The sequence below is a fragment of the Solea solea genome, chromosome 1 (genome assembly GCF_958295425.1).
Source record: "Solea solea chromosome 1, fSolSol10.1, whole genome shotgun sequence".
NCBI lineage: Eukaryota > Metazoa > Chordata > Actinopteri > Pleuronectiformes > Soleidae > Solea > Solea solea.
Window position 1 is genome coordinate 996,578 of NC_081134.1, and position 15,304 is coordinate 1,011,881.

The 15,304-nt window shown below is 41.9% G+C and overlaps 2 protein-coding genes across 2 annotated transcripts in view; one reads left to right on the top strand and one right to left on the bottom strand.

Annotated features, from left to right (window-relative positions):
• The first annotated feature begins 1,405 nt into the window (after positions 1 to 1,405).
• Positions 1,406 to 15,304, top strand: part of tgfbr1b (transforming growth factor, beta receptor 1 b) — a 60,067-nt gene continuing 46,168 nt past the window's right edge. Inside the window, exon 1 of the mRNA XM_058623774.1 lies at positions 1,406 to 1,494. Within this exon, the coding sequence (XP_058479757.1) occupies positions 1,431 to 1,494 (64 nt within the window). The 5' untranslated portion in view covers positions 1,406 to 1,430. The remainder of the gene's footprint in view (positions 1,495 to 15,304) is intronic.
• LOC131460235 (vacuolar protein sorting-associated protein 4A-like) lies at positions 9,155 to 14,108 on the bottom strand. Its single transcript, XM_058630545.1, has 10 exons — positions 13,934 to 14,108; positions 13,712 to 13,853; positions 13,576 to 13,634; positions 12,706 to 12,825; positions 12,228 to 12,384; positions 11,044 to 11,192; positions 10,803 to 10,884; positions 10,146 to 10,365; positions 9,760 to 9,900; positions 9,155 to 9,256 (listed from the first exon to the last, which is right to left on the bottom strand). The coding sequence occupies exons 1-10, from the start codon at positions 14,106 to 14,108 to the stop codon at positions 9,155 to 9,157; spliced, it is 1,347 nt and encodes a 448-aa protein (XP_058486528.1).

Here is a 15,304-nt window from a genome sequence, read left to right on the forward strand (position 1 = left end):
CATTTTTAAATGCTGCTGGACAGGCACAGATGAAGACCTTCACCTACGACAAGAAGCTTACTTTCAGTTTCAGTTTCAGCTCATTGTTGGTCTTCTTACAGAAGTTCTTACTTTTCACCATTGTTGTTGTTGTTTTGTTGGTAGTACTTTCTAAACAAATGACCAGCTTCCTGTTTACACTGGCACATGGATGTCCAGTTGACCTGAATGGTCACATGATAAAATGTGTTAAGCCCCATCCCTGGCAAGGGGTATATTTTGGTCCACGTTGGCGTTTTCTGCAACTATTTGCATTTCACTTGTCAAAGGCTGTGAAGGGTTTGAAAATATTTGATCCATACTGTCCCACTTTCTGGCACCCCTCTGTTCCACACACAGTCGGATTTATCAACAGGAAACTGTCACTTCTGGGCGACAATTGAAAGGGAATGAGTAATAATAGTAATCATAATAGTAATAGAACTGTCCAGGGTGTACCCCGCCTATCGCCCGATGTAGCTGAGATTGGCACAGCACCCCCCGTGACCCTCTGGCAGAGGATAAAGTGGTAGATGATGATGATAATAGTAATATAATAATCATAATAACTTTGAATACTGCCTCTTTTTTTATTCTGAATATCATTCTTTTTTTATTTTTCAAAACATATACTGTATAAATAAATGAATACATGAATAGAAAAATAAGAATAGGTGCAATAACAAAGAAAACATACATAAAACTTTGAATAAATAGCTAAAAATGAGAACAAACACACAACACTGTGGAAGGTAAATGCCAAATAAAGAATCAGGGGACATCGGATATATTGGTGAAATGATAGCCAGATGTTTCAGTCCATAAAAACCCCCATAAAGACCCTGTCGTTCCATGTGAGATACTGTAGTAGGAACAGTGAAGAAGATCTTCTGACAATAAACGACAGCACCTGAAGCAAAGTTCACTGGTGCAGACTGAACACCAACAATACAAACATGGATTACAGAGATGATGGTTCCTGATTAAGATAAGATAAGATAAGATAGCTTTTATTTATCTCACAGTGGAGAGAAAACGGCGTTACAGGAGCTCAACAATAGATAATAAACAATGATAACAGTGATAACAGGTAGTTATAACAGTCTAGTTTGAGGGAGTTACTTAGTTGTGTCAGAAAACTAGATGTTGTTTTTTACGGACATGTTGCATAATGTGACTTATTATTTTCGACTTTGTCATTATTGTGAATGGTCACAGCGTTTGTTTACAGCAGTGGTAGAGTTGCTCCAGTGGGGCGGGGCGTGGCAAGATCTCTCCGCCAATCAGCGTCGCTCCTCTCCGCACCAAACGCTGGAAAGGCGGGGCTATCCGTGCTGTGAGCCAATCAGCGCGTCCCATCCGCAGCACAGGGAGAAGTTAGCCGTGGTCTGCCAGTCTGGTCCGTAGCCACGATGGACGCATTACTATGCCTCTCGCTCGTCCTTCTACTCGGCACGAGGATACAGGAAAATAGCGGTAAGTGCCTTTTATTGGACGGCATGGAGTCGTGTGTCTGTGCCCTGGTGGCGTGTTTGTGGAAAGTTTCTCTGTCGGTGTTTGTTCTGTTCCGTGACAAATTCTCTTTGTTCAAGAACCCGAAGAAGCAGAGAGTGAGTGTGTGTGTGTGTGTGTGTGTGTGTGTGTGTGTGTGTGTGTGTGTGTCTAAGATGGCGCAGGGTCGGCGGCCAGCCTGCCGTTGCCTGTCTCAGGAATGTTTATTGTCTGGGGGAGAAATAAGAGCAGCGAGTTAAAAAGTCACGCTGACTCGAGAGAAGGGCCCACGCCTGCCGTTCACGACCGGAGCTGGTGTTTCCTCGGCGGGGGTTTGAGTCCCTGCTCGTGGGCTGAGCTTTGCCAACAAAGAGCCGCGGAGCACAGACCCACACGGTCCCACACAGTCCCACAGTGTCGCTGACACAAAGTTGGAAGCATCCGAGTGAATGTTTGCTTTTTTGGGGTCAAACACTGGCTGTTCATTTACTCGCTGCTCGTAACACGTATCATTGCTGTGGTGATTGTAGTTGAACAGTGGAAGTTATTCCAGGACACCGTGGGTACCGTGGGTACCGTTACCTCCGTCACCTCCGTCTCTGACACGATCACAGCCAAGTGCCCGGAGTATGAGCCTCAATCCCCCGGCTTTCCCCGGTCAAACTGCCGCCTGTGACACATCCACGTCTTCTCTGCACCACATTTGTCTGCTAGCTTTGAGCTGCTGTCTCCTGTCCACAGCAGCCTCTCACTGAGACGCACGCGTTTGACATTTTTCCGTGTACGTGTCCAGCCGTGAGTCTCCTATATGTCGTCCTATACTGGGAGATAACGGTGTTGCACTCGGTCAAACAGACGCAATGCTCAGTTACGCGATTAATCGCGATTGAAACGTTCTGTCCGTTTAACAGTGAACTCAGATGAACCAAACAACATTCAGTGAATAGTTTATTTAATGTTGCTGTGGAATAGGAAGGTCTGTGATATAATCCACAGATACACTTCTAAACACATGACGTTGTTTTGGAAACGCGAAAAAAAGAGTGAATTGTCACATAAACGTTGTTATGGTTGTTGGAGATGGAAAAGTTAGTGAATTGATAAATAAAAGTGTAAATGTGAACAAGTACATTTGAAACGGATTCAGAATCATTTAAAAATGGGAAAACCCAGAGTGATTTATTAGAGCATCACTATGTATCAACAGCTATGGTATTGAACAGTATTGTTGTTCTCGTTTACTGCTTTTCTCTGGAAACTATCTCCCAACATTAGCTCAACAGTTGTGGATGGAAACTCGTACAAATGCACGACTTTCATGAAATAGAAGACAATCTGTTAAAATGCCCAAATATTGTTTCACCTGTAAGAGCTTTGTGTTGCTAGCTGTGGTTTGTGACACTAAATCATAGCTGAAGAGAAGATTGCAGGTGGTGTGTGTGTGTGTGTGTGTGTGGGGGGGGGGGGGTTAAATGGGCTGCCTCGTTACACCAAAAGGATGGAAATGCCCCTTGAGGGACCTTTTTAAGCGATTTGTGAATTTTCCTTATCAGAGAGTGTGGAATGACCACTGCTGCTGCTGCCACTCATCCTCCCTGTCTTTATTTATTTATGTTTTTGCCGTGAATCTGGCGATTTCCTTTGTTCCAGCTGTCGGTGTGTGACTTCAGTGGAAGATGGTTTTTTTACTCATAGGCATAAATAGCTTGATAGTGTGTGTGTGTGTGTGTTTTCCCGTTGACTTGCAGACTTTTCCTTTGTGTGACATTCCTTTGTGTGTAAAGAGAGAGCGAGGGAAAAGCGAGCCTCATCATGAATGGAGGCTCGCATAAAGGCGGCATGCATAAAGCTCTCATCAGAACCCCCTTGTGCCACAAGCGTGGCATGTGTGTTCACAAAATCTATACATGTGTACATTTATATACATACAGCCCAGCGCTGCCTTGCAGATTGATATGCAGGCTCATGCACACGCATGGAGGTAGAGAATTCTGCCTTTCTTTGTCCGGGAATGGGATTGTCATGGCGTGAGTCCGCGTTCGGAGATGTGACATTAACATCAGAAAAGGATGCAAGATAATAGACGCGGATAATCTGACCCATAGATTAGGAAAACCACATACTGTGACTATTTCCACAGTAATGTGAATGTCCTGAATAAACCGTCTGTGCATGATATCGCATTATATGTGTTCACAGAGGTTCATTTCAGCAGAGAGTACCTTACATGACACCTCGTACGTGTTGCGCGGATGTTGTGCGTGTGCAGCACCACACCCCTGCCGCTCACACACAACATCCAAGCCCCAGCACCGGGTTAAATAAGGTGTTGTCACTGTCGCTCTCCTCTTCCTCCCAGCCTCTGTCATCCCTCCATCTCCTCGGCTCTGTCACTTGTTTCTCCCTCTCCTTCCTTCAGTCCTCCCACCCTCCAATTTCAAGTGTTGTGTCCTCCTCTCGCCCTATTTAGTCACAGTAGGTAAATGGTTCTCATTCAGTTGGAGTAGACAAGTGCTGTGTCAGCACTCACAGCTAGATGCAAATGGATGTCAAAGGAAACTCCCAGTTGTTCCCAACGGTCTTTCCGTGAGGGGACGTGGAGAGATGGTTTACTCTGTTATCTCCGTTGTTCTTGTCACTAGTAATAAAATGTCTTGAGATTTTGAGGCACATATCCTACAACGTCTGTGTCCCATTGTCATGTAGTGTTGGTGTACACCTTGCAGTACACTATGTACCGAGAAGGACATTTCAGCATTTTTGCAATTTCAGTACGAGAAATGAAGAGGAAGTGGATCTGGCACTGAACTACTGTATCTTTTGGTTTCAGTAGTTCTGGTAGATACAGTTTGGTTTTGAATGTATATGGTCTCTGCGGGCTACATCACATTTTTAAATTCTAAATGACACATTTCTCGCCTCGAATGATCTTAAAACGGTGTTCTGTGACACAAAAGGTTTTATTTCTAGTTGTTGGTGTGTCGTACGGAATACTCCGTCGTACGTACAAGTATGTACTCCCGCCTCTGAGAAGCGCCTCCGTCAGCAGTTTACCTGCTCTTATTGTCTTCTATCCTTTTTCTCTTGGTCTCATCTTGTCCTTAAGCTGAGCTGTGATTGATACTGTCTTTTCATTTACTTTATATCAGTAAAGAGAGGGAACACTGGGTCAAATTGTATTTATAAATGTTTCATTCCTCCAGAATGTTCTCAGGGTGAATAATTGTTATCTTATTAATATAAAGTATTTCACGTTAGAATTAAGGTTTGTCACTCACATAAGCAATAAAGTTGTTATTTCACAACTTTCACACCCAACGTGAATCTTTACATTCTGAAGTCATGTTTAAATCATGCAAAATTCTGTGTGATCCCCAATCCCTGGAATTTCTCCCCTGAAAACGTTGGGTTAGGATTAGGGTTAATTATTAAGGGTTAGGGTTAAACGCCAGATGTGTAGACCTGCGTCTGTACTGGATCGTCTAGTCTGTGCTTTCTCATGATGAAAACATCAGTTACAATTCTTGTCGTGTCTGTAGTCTCACATGTTTTTAAAATCAGGTCAGATTTGAAAATCCTCTAGTGTGGGATAAGTCATTTTTTCATTTTTTCAACATCAATATTGAACTGCTTTTAACTTATGTGCTGGATTCAAAGTGGTTTGTACTTCATGAGACGCAGAATACAACACATCAGACAATAGTCATGAGGTTCTTCATAATAATGTGTTGGGTTGCTTCCTCTTTTCTGTCGGGTTCAACAGACAGTTTTATCATCTTGAAACTGAGATGGTGAAACTCCCCTTGAGACTGCAGCATGTCAATATTTTGCACTACATTTCTTCTGCACAATATTCTTCCCCTCCTCTTGTTTGTATCAGTTGAGTGTTTCCATGAAATGCTTGTTGAGCGTTGTTTTTCTGGGTGCTATGTGTTGCTGCTGTCAATACTAGCAGTGGAGGAATGCCAGGCATGTGGGTGACCCTGGACTCCTGTTGTCCTGGTCCATGGGACCACAACTAATTTGAGAGGTTGTAGCCATGCCAGTAGCCAGTGGATTCAAAGGCACCAATGCGTTAATGAACAGCCCCCCCCCCCCCCCCCCCCCCCACTCTGCTCTCCTTCATGCCTCGGCCAGAGAATCACAAGCTCTGCTGCTGATTCTGCGTTGGTTGGATGAGGAAGTTAAACCTCAGTTAGATTGTTGTAGCTGGCGAGAGTGGCACAGAGTGTTTTTGTTGTACACTGCTTGGAGGATGTTCTTTACATGTGAACTAGATCAGGATGTATGTATTTGGCACATTCACACAACCGGTCTCAAAATGGTGGCATGCATACAAGAAGAGTTGCTTGCTACTGTACTGACAATTCAGTCTTTTGAAGACATGGCTGCGAGCAGTGATAAAAGGGAAGTGATTTTAGCCACTTGACATATGTTTTACATAAAATGGAAACCAGCTCAAGTCTACAATAGCAAAATCATGTTTGTCACTATATCGCCTTTAGACTGCCTTACAATGACAATAAAGGACTTTACTATACTAACTTTAACTGGGGTTGGGAACCACAACTACAGTGCTACTAGCAAATCCAAGCAGTAAATCTTGATAAACTGCTTTCTTTACTGTTTTGAAGAAGACTTGTTCTAGGTAGTATTTGTATGCATGAGGTGACTTACCCTTTCCACAGAGACACTGCTGTCCAAAGTTTGAATGCATAGTCACTGCAGCACGCACAAGCCAAGACACTCCATTCTCCGTAAGGTGACTTATTGTTTGTTTACAGTTGGATGCTTTGAATTAAGCAGAGGTGAGGCTTATGTGTGTAAAAAACCATCAAACCATCGACAGCTTCTTCTGAGCCAGAGTGCTCATCCTCCCAAAGACATTAAATGACTTTCACTGGCATCATGTAGTTATATTAAGTGGCGATCTTTTGCAAAGTGCTCTCAAATGACAGAAGCACTCTTAAGAGTCAGTGCACTATTTTGACAGACTTAACTTTGCACCCGGCTGAGCACAGAGCAGCTGAACAAGAAAGATCCTTAAAATGAACTGGTTACAGTTATTAGTAGTAATTAGTGAAAAACAGCAGTATTAGTCTCGGTGAGTATTTTTTACAGCAGATGCCAGGAGGCTGCACTGTGAAGCATGATTTGGGTGATCAAGGTAATGATAACCATTTTAATAACACTTAGTTTGTTTCAGAAAGAGATGACCAACCCAAGCTCTTGACTTCAACTGCTCCCTGATAAAGCTCAGTGTCGGGGCTGGCCATAGTCCCGACTGTTGGACAGACTCCAATGATACACGGAGCACTTCTCTTGATAAATATTACCATCCATTTTATACCCATTTATTTTGTTTAAAACACAGCATACATTTCTTAATGTAGGGTTACAGTTACACATCACATATCACCAGATTCAGCACAGTCATGCCTGGGTTCTTGTTTCTGTGTCAGTCTTGGCCAAAGCAGCCTTAACATTATCATAGACCCGACGCTGTATTTCCTCATGGCATCGCAATCTGTTTATTCAAGAATGTAGAGGAACCCGCAGGCCACTGACATGCAAATGTGAATGAATAAGAGTTAGTTTGAGTGAAAGTGTGGATAATTTGGGTGCATATTGCAACTCACACCAAGCGAGATGCGAAGAAATAAATAAATTATGAGACATACATCATCCCACCATTGCAATCCCTCTCCACACGTCTCGTTTTTTTCTTGTTTATTAAAAAGTTTGGGATACAAACACAATCAAGCGATCCGCCGCTGTGTTTAATGTTTGGACTGTATGTCATCAACAACACTCGTTCTGATTGGTTAGCTATGAATTTGTTGGAAAAGGAAGCTCAGGGAAAATTGAAAGACAAAAGTCACACAGTCTTATCTGCATAAAAACAACAAACCATCGACAGCTTCTTCGGAGCCAGTCTGCTCATCCCCCCCAAAGAAATTGACTTTCACTGGCATTATATTAATTGCCGATCTTTTGCAAAGTGCTCTTAAAAGTCAGTGTTATATTTTGGCAGACTTAACTTTGCACCCGGCTGAGCACAGAGCAGCTGAACAAAAATATCCTTTATGTTAAAATTAAATGGTCTCACTTTAGTGGAAAAGAAGTGAAAAAAACAGCTTCTAATGAACACAGGGAGAGTTCCTAACTCTACATAACTGCATAATAAATATTCATATTAGAACAATTATTAGATTTTTCAGGCAGTCTTGAGACTCACCAAAGGTTTAGTCTGACCTGACTTCACAGATTCCTCATCACAAAATAATTCACTTAAAAATCCTTTTCTTAATAGTCTTTTCAGTCAATTCAACGTGTTTGACCTGTAGTTTTCTGCTTTAAAGCGAAGGCACAAATATCCAGAAAATGGAAGGTTATGGAAATTGTCCATATTTTGTCTTTGACTTGACTTCAGTGCAGGTCTGAAAGCAGCTGAATTGCTATGGAGAGAAGTTGGAGAGTTAGAATTATTGATGGAGAAACATCACCGACTATCATTTTCTTCCAGTTTGAACTGAAAAATAGCCTTAAATGAAATTTACCGCTTCAGACATCCATGGTCACGCATCATTACACATCATGCTCCCACATAATTGTCTCATTTCGTACTGAATTTCATGCTTTAGCTTGTCTGTGGCCAGTGCAATGATGGGCTGTGGAAAGCTGTTTTCACATGAGTTATTTGGATGTTGAGCTTGTTGCAGAGCAGCCTGTGATAACCACGGTTGTTGTGGACATAGGACCAAGGGGCCAGGCTCCACAGCAGCCAGTCAGCTGGTTCAGTCCGAGCTGTGAGTCAACGGTTTCAAACACCACTACCCTCTCCGGCCTCCATTAACTTCCTCTGGTGCCTCACTCACTGATCCTGCTTCACCCTGTTCTTATTCACTCCTCGTGTGTTTGTCAGTGAGCGACCAGCTGTTGGACTGCCAGCAGACACAATGCTGTGTAAATGGAGGGCCGTGTACCAGGGCATTTAAGTTGAGGTGAAATATGATTATGTTAAAGAATTAAATTTTCCACTGGGGTCAACTAAGATGCATTATTAAAATTCCCCATTACTCGATGGCATTTTATTGTACATTTAAAATTTTGCCTATTTTTTTCCTATAAAAATGAATAAGGATGCTGGAAACTTGACAGCTGTAAAGGTCAAATTTAACTCTTCATTGTCATAGAACAACATAATATGACTCTTACAACATGTTTATATTAAAACAGGTTTATACATTTACGTTAAATGCACGTTTAATTAAAACACAGATGCACACACACTCATTTAGCTGGCCATGTTCCAAGTTCTTTTGTTTCTTTTTAAGGTTTCCATCCTTCACACCTTGACCGCACATCCAAAGCAAAAGTACACAATGGCAACGCAATGTAACAGCTGTCAGTCAGAGAGAACATTAGCTCGCCGTAAGGACAAACTTCAAGCTTTTCTTGATTAGATGAAAAGTTCGCCGAGTGTGTTGCTGTAAACAATATGGGCTCTGTTGTCCAGGTATCGTCTCACAAATGTTTTCTTTTGGTGCTCCTGGACAGCATCCTACAAGTGCTCAACAAAGAGATGGAATAGCATAGTGCAGCGGTGGAGGAGGGGGTGGGGTTTGATCCTCTTCTATGTCCCTTAGCCCTCCATCCCAAAGTCCTCTGTGAACTTCTGGATCTTCAGCAGGTCTTCACTTCTGACCGTGGGACGGGTAGTGGACAGAGAGCGCAGCATGTCTGACTGCAAAGAAGGGAGAGACACCATCTCTTAACATTTTCCCCTTGTGGCCCAAGTTAAATGGATAATTTGGTTTTTCTGTGAATTCAGCTGGTGTAGATTTTATTAGGGGTGGCTTTTAAGTGGCTAAAGTCAGATTTTCCTTGGGTTTCCTGCTGACAACAGTGTTTTTTTTCTGTCTCAGACTTGATAAAGGGAATGTGGGTGACACAGTCAGCACAGACTCATATGACCACACATCAAAAAGCCTGAACTACTATCTTCAACCACCTGTTGGGGTGACTTTGACATCACAACAGAGCAGCCTTTAACGAGCAGCTCAAATTACTGGTTGCCATTCTGGTGTTACGTAACGCACAACTGTACATTAGCATCCCATAAGCCCTTACCATAACAAAATCCCTGAACTTTCCCCTTGACTTGATGTCTGTCCAGTTTGGACGTGACCTTTTTTTTGTTTTCTAAGAATTTCTACGCTTTAGAAAACCAGCTACTGTTTACCTCACCATGCATACTATGGGCTCCAGTAGCTTATCACTAGGTACATCAATCCAGGTCATCTCTATGGCTTCAGGTTCGCCAGGGGAACACGGGGTCAAGAGGTCATCCACCATCACCTGGTTGTTGCTGCGGGACGGACCCTGAATCTGTAAAAAAAAGTGATTATTTAATTGAAATGGGATTTTAATTGGAATATTTTACAGACAACACAGACATGACAAACTCAAAACAGAATTTAAAAAATGAGTAAAAAGAATTCCATACAAGTGCTTTTAGGCTCCAGTTATTGGTACTTAATAACCGACCCACCTGACCAATTCTAGTCAGGTGGGTAAAAATTAGGATTAAACATACCAATGACTACAGTAAATGCTGTCTTTGATGTGCCCACCTTTTTGAAGTGTGTAGCAGACTGGACCTTCCTGACTGGCTGCATGAGAGCGTCCCGGACGATGATGCTGATGTCGGCTCCTGAGTAGCCGTCTGTGTTGTGGGCGAGCTGCGACAGGTTGGCCGGGCTCAGACTGTGAGGGGTGTTGCCCAGATGAAGGCGAAACATCTGAGCCCGAGCCGGCTCCTCTGGCAGTGGGATGTAGATGCGCTTCTCAAACCTGCCGAACGAGTCCCGGGCGGAGTTCAGTTTAGTCGCACAATGACCAGACATCCATAATTATAGACACTGACAGATTTTATATACGTATGGATCTGAGGAGGGAGGAGCTCTGAAAATGGAGACATTGGTAAACTCCCGGTGGTTTTAGAGACTGGACCTTTCACCATTGCTGTTTCTCTGTTAGTTGACCAGGGCTACATGAATACTGAAGAAGTCAAACATGGCGTTAGTGAAATCGATGATTTAATCATCGTATGGATGCCAAATTTAAGATGTTGGTGTCACCAGGACTGATATCACTGTCATGTTTGATGTTATCGTTTTTGTAAACATGAGCCAACACTGGTTACATCCTTGCTGTGAATGTATCCATCCAAAAAGACCTTGAAATAAACATGAATAACAAACTGGTGGAGTCTCACAGTGACCGCTGACCTTCTGCGTATGGCAGCATCAAGCACCCAGGGGATGTTGGTGGCTCCCAGCACCAAGACACCATCAATGTTGTTTCCCACACCTACAGAACCAGAGAGCAGTCTGTCGTCATAAAACATGTGTTGATTCCCCTCATTGTCCTACTTCACACGATTTAGTAGTCGTCTGCTTTCATGTGTACAGTATATATTAAATTCTGTACATTTTTAGCTGTGCACCAGTCTGATCATCACTGGCTCACCCTGCATCTGGACCAGGAACTCTGTCTTTATGCGACGGGCAGCCTCGCTCTCGTTCTCATTCCTGGAGCCACACAGTGAGTCCACCTCATCAATAAAGATGATGGAGGGTTTGTGTTGGCGAGCCAGGTCAAAAAGACTCTTCACTAGCCTGAAAGACAGGGAAGAGAAGGACAAAATGAGACAAAGGGACAGGGACGGGTGACTGCTGCTCTGGTTTGAACATGATGTTTACTGAGTGTTGTGGTCATTAAAAGTGGAATACTGTCTCTGGCCTCACCAATGTTTTTTAAGTGGTAGTTGTATGAGGTAATTCCATAGAGAAAATCTGCGATTAATCACTTCAAACGTGCTGTTCTCTAATTTTCAGTGTTTGGTTTTACCAAAGTAACACAAACGAGACAAATGAGGCGGCAGAAGACCAGCAGCTCCCAGGCTGCTTCAAACTAAAAGCACTGACTTTCTCTATGGAGTAGAGTGAGCAGTTAGAACTTGTCCAACTGTGAGATAAAGTGATGAACATACTCTTTAATTTGACTGCACATTGGTTAGGTGAGTTTTTTGGTTAATAATACAAATCAGTTTCCTTGTGTCCCTGCTGATAGCCATGTTTTCATTGAACTAGAGCTGAAATGACTATTTTGATAATCGATTAATCGGTTTGAAGCTTTTTTCATGATTAAAACAAGATTTCCGATGTTTAAGCTTCTTAAATGTGAATATTTTCTTCATTTTTTTGCTCCACATAACAAAGAAATCATTAAAAGTTGATCATTTTGGTTTGTGGACAAAACAAGACATTTGAGAACATCAGTATTTCCAGGTCTGACAAACACAGATGAACATTTTTTTCAAGGTTTTTTGATAATTTATGGACCAAGCGATTAATCGAGAAAATAATCGATTATGAAAATAATCGTCAGTTGCAGCTCTACATTGAACATAATCGTTCCTGTGTTAAGGGAGGGCTCATGATGCAGAGGGTGCTCACAGCCCAGGCAGCACTGACCATGTGTCAGTACTTCATATGTAAATCTTCCAAAAAAATAAAGTTGCCAGTTTTTATGCCCCTGCAGTTTTCACAGACTGATTGGCATGTCAAGAATGAACTGAGCAGTGTACTACTATCACTTCATTTGAACACATTCTGACTTCCATTAAATGTGAGACGTAAGATGAGTCGTACTTCTCGCTCTCTCCCAGCCACTTGGACATGAGGTCTGAGGAAGAGACGGAGAAAAAGGTGGAGTTGTTGGCCTCTGTGGCTACGGCCTTGGCCAGGTATGACTTCCCCGTCCCCGGAGGACCGAACAGTAAGATGCCTCTCCATGGAGTCCGCTTGCCTGAAAACGATAGATAATGGTCATTCGAGCAGACCAGAGCAAATCAGTGTTTCTGATAGGGGTGGGAATCTTTAGGCACCTCACCATACGACTGCTGTTTGATTTATAAAGCGATTATCAATGCAATATAATGACTATTGTTTTCACACTTAAAGGAATCATAGTATTTGTGTGTTTCGTATTATATCTCGATTTATTCATGCAAACATGAATTGAGAATTGTAAACATGCAACCATATAGAGACAGAAATGACATGCCATTGTGTGAATAAGACAAAACAACATTGTGTAATGCATTTACTAATACACACATTACAATACCTGTGAATAGGTGAGGGAATTTGATGGGCAGAATGACGGCTTCCTTCAGGGCTTCCTTGGCCCCCTCCAGGCCAGCTACATCATTCCAGCTGATGTTGGGCTTCTCCATTACAATGGCATCTGCTCACACAGGAAGAAGATGGTTACATTCCTGACGACCTTGAAGCACCGTACACCTGGCACCAATAGTAGTACTTGATAATGTAGCTGAATCCTAAAGTCTCTATGTTAAGATTCTAAAAAGACAGATATTAAAGCTGTAAGCGACAAAGACTGGGCTCTAGCATTTTCTCACTGACGTCGCAGCTTGTCTGTTTTTATACATCTGTTATACACTTCAGATTGAGGAAAAAAGTAAATTGTCCAGATGTATGGGCCAAAAAATGAGCAACAATTAACGGCCATCAGCTGCTCTTATTTAAAAGAAATCTAAAAACCCTATTAATAATAGACCTAATAAACATTTGTTTGCTCCTGGAGTGGTAAAATACATTTTTATTAAGATGGCATGGCTGCAGAATAAAAAAAGAAAAAAAAAAGTGTTTTTAGAGTTGCAACACAAACATATCGTCAGACATAAACGTATTATTGTCAAGTTTGTTTATCACAAATCAGAGTCAAATATTGCGACAGTTTTTAATGAAAACAGTGATGGACTTTTTTCCGTTGCAAACAGTTGCTGTAACACTTTCTGCAGCGCTAACATCAGCACAGGACGGTTGGTCTAAGTTTGCTTTATTTTAACGTGTGGGAAGTCCTGCGCACCAGTTGGTGCTCAAACTCCAATAATTAAATGTTATGCATTTCCACACATTACTACTGTATGGTTAAGTCTGATGGAGAAGGGTGAATTCATGCTCATTCACTCACCCATAATTTGATCCTGCAGTTTCTTATCTTGGTTTTCTCCCTCGCTGTCACTATTACACCTACGACACAAACAAGAGCGTTAAAATGAATTCCACCTCCGAGTTTGACATGTGCATCTATGAAGATGGCTGCATACTTGTCATTGCTCTGTGCCACCTTCACAGGCTTCTTGGCCTGTTGTTTATTCCTCAGGTATTCCTTAAGCTTCTCTGCTCGGTCCAGGTACTGTGTGCATTTGGCTCGTATGCTGTCCTTTGCCTTGTCTCTGTGGGTCTCGTCTGAAGATTAAATGACCAGCAGAGGGGTCAGAAAAGGACGGGTAGCATGTGCACGTAGAGGAAAGTAGTACAGTACTCACATTTGATGACATGAAGGAAATTTTCCACAGCGATCTGATAAAGGCGTAAGGCCTCCTCATAGTTCTTTGCCCTGTCTTCTTGTGTGGCTTTAGTCGCAAGACTAATGGCTTTCTGCAGTGACAACAGAGAAATTGTGACCAAGGACAGATGAAGACAGAATATACACAGCGGCATCATTATATATCTTTCTTACACATATTTTTCTATCCATAGTGAGTTTTTTTTTTACATTTTTAATTATTTTCTGCACAGAATAGTTGACAATAAGATAGACAAACCACTCTTTTCACTGCATTGATGACGTGTTTATTTCTGTATAAGACACACCCCCTGATGACAACATCTTTCATCCACCAAATGTATGAAAATTTAGATTTTACAGAATCTAGTTGCCTGAATATTAAACAACAAGATGGTGTAATTTATGATCAATTTTCACGTTAATCTCTTTGTGTAGCAATGCGTGAGAACAGTTAATATTCACATGAAGAAAGGCCTATAAATCTCAGTATCACAACAGCGGATGATCTACATTTTCAGTCTCGATATATGGAGAATATACATTTATTTCATCACTATAACAAAGCTCCCTTATAGGTCTGTTAGCAATTAGCATGCTAACAATTTTTTGCAGTGTAGGTCGCTATAATGCTGAATGCTTTTGGTACTTCTCTATAAAACAGATGCACATTCTGCTCCCGAGATTTATAAACCAAACTAGCATGCTAATGAATCCTACCATGGCTTTAGCTGACAGCTAGCAAGGCAAAGCTAATTCAAAAGTTAACATACCTGCAATCTTGACGACATTTCATCTCATTCTTTGTTATATATCCCGTCTTGATACGGATTTATATGTACAGTTCATAATAAAAACAAACGCACGTGTATTTAAGATGCAAAATGAATCAAAACTGGCTGCGAGCCTCGTCCTTTTATGTGAATGATGTCATGACAATGGCTTTGATTTCATTTTCAAACATGAGTTTTGACTTGGTGGTGGATTTTCAGCTATCCTTGTTTTTGAGAGGCTCAAAAACTGCCTCTAACTAGTTTCTCTGGCCTTTAAAGTTTCTCTTTAAGAGTGAAGAATAAAGTGGGCTTGCATTGAAGCAGGATGTCAGTGTAACAACAGAGGTGGACAGGCTGCTTATAAGGACGTGTAGAACTTGGTGATTATTTAATTGGACTCCTTAGTTAAGAGCTTCAATCTTTCTCTCGTAAATGGCAGTATTTTTGTGTATGTGTGCCTTGTTTGGGTCGGAGCAGCTGGTTGTGTAACCTTTAGATCAGGCATCTGCATATTTATAATACGAGCAGCAGAGACAGATGTCTGCCACACACACACACACACACACACACACACACAC

Coding starts and splice junctions, on each gene's coding strand:
- LOC131460235 (XM_058630545.1), bottom strand. CDS start 14,108: ATGCCGCTGTGTATATTCTGTCTTCATCTGTCCTTGGTCACAATTTCT. Junction 12,826..13,575: donor ACTGCAGGATCAAATTATGG/GTGAGTGAATGA, acceptor CTGTGTGAGCAG/ATGCCATTGTAATGGAGAAG. Junction 10,366..10,802: donor GATGCTGCCATACGCAGAAG/GTCAGCGGTCAC, acceptor CTCGTTCGGCAG/GTTTGAGAAGCGCATCTACA.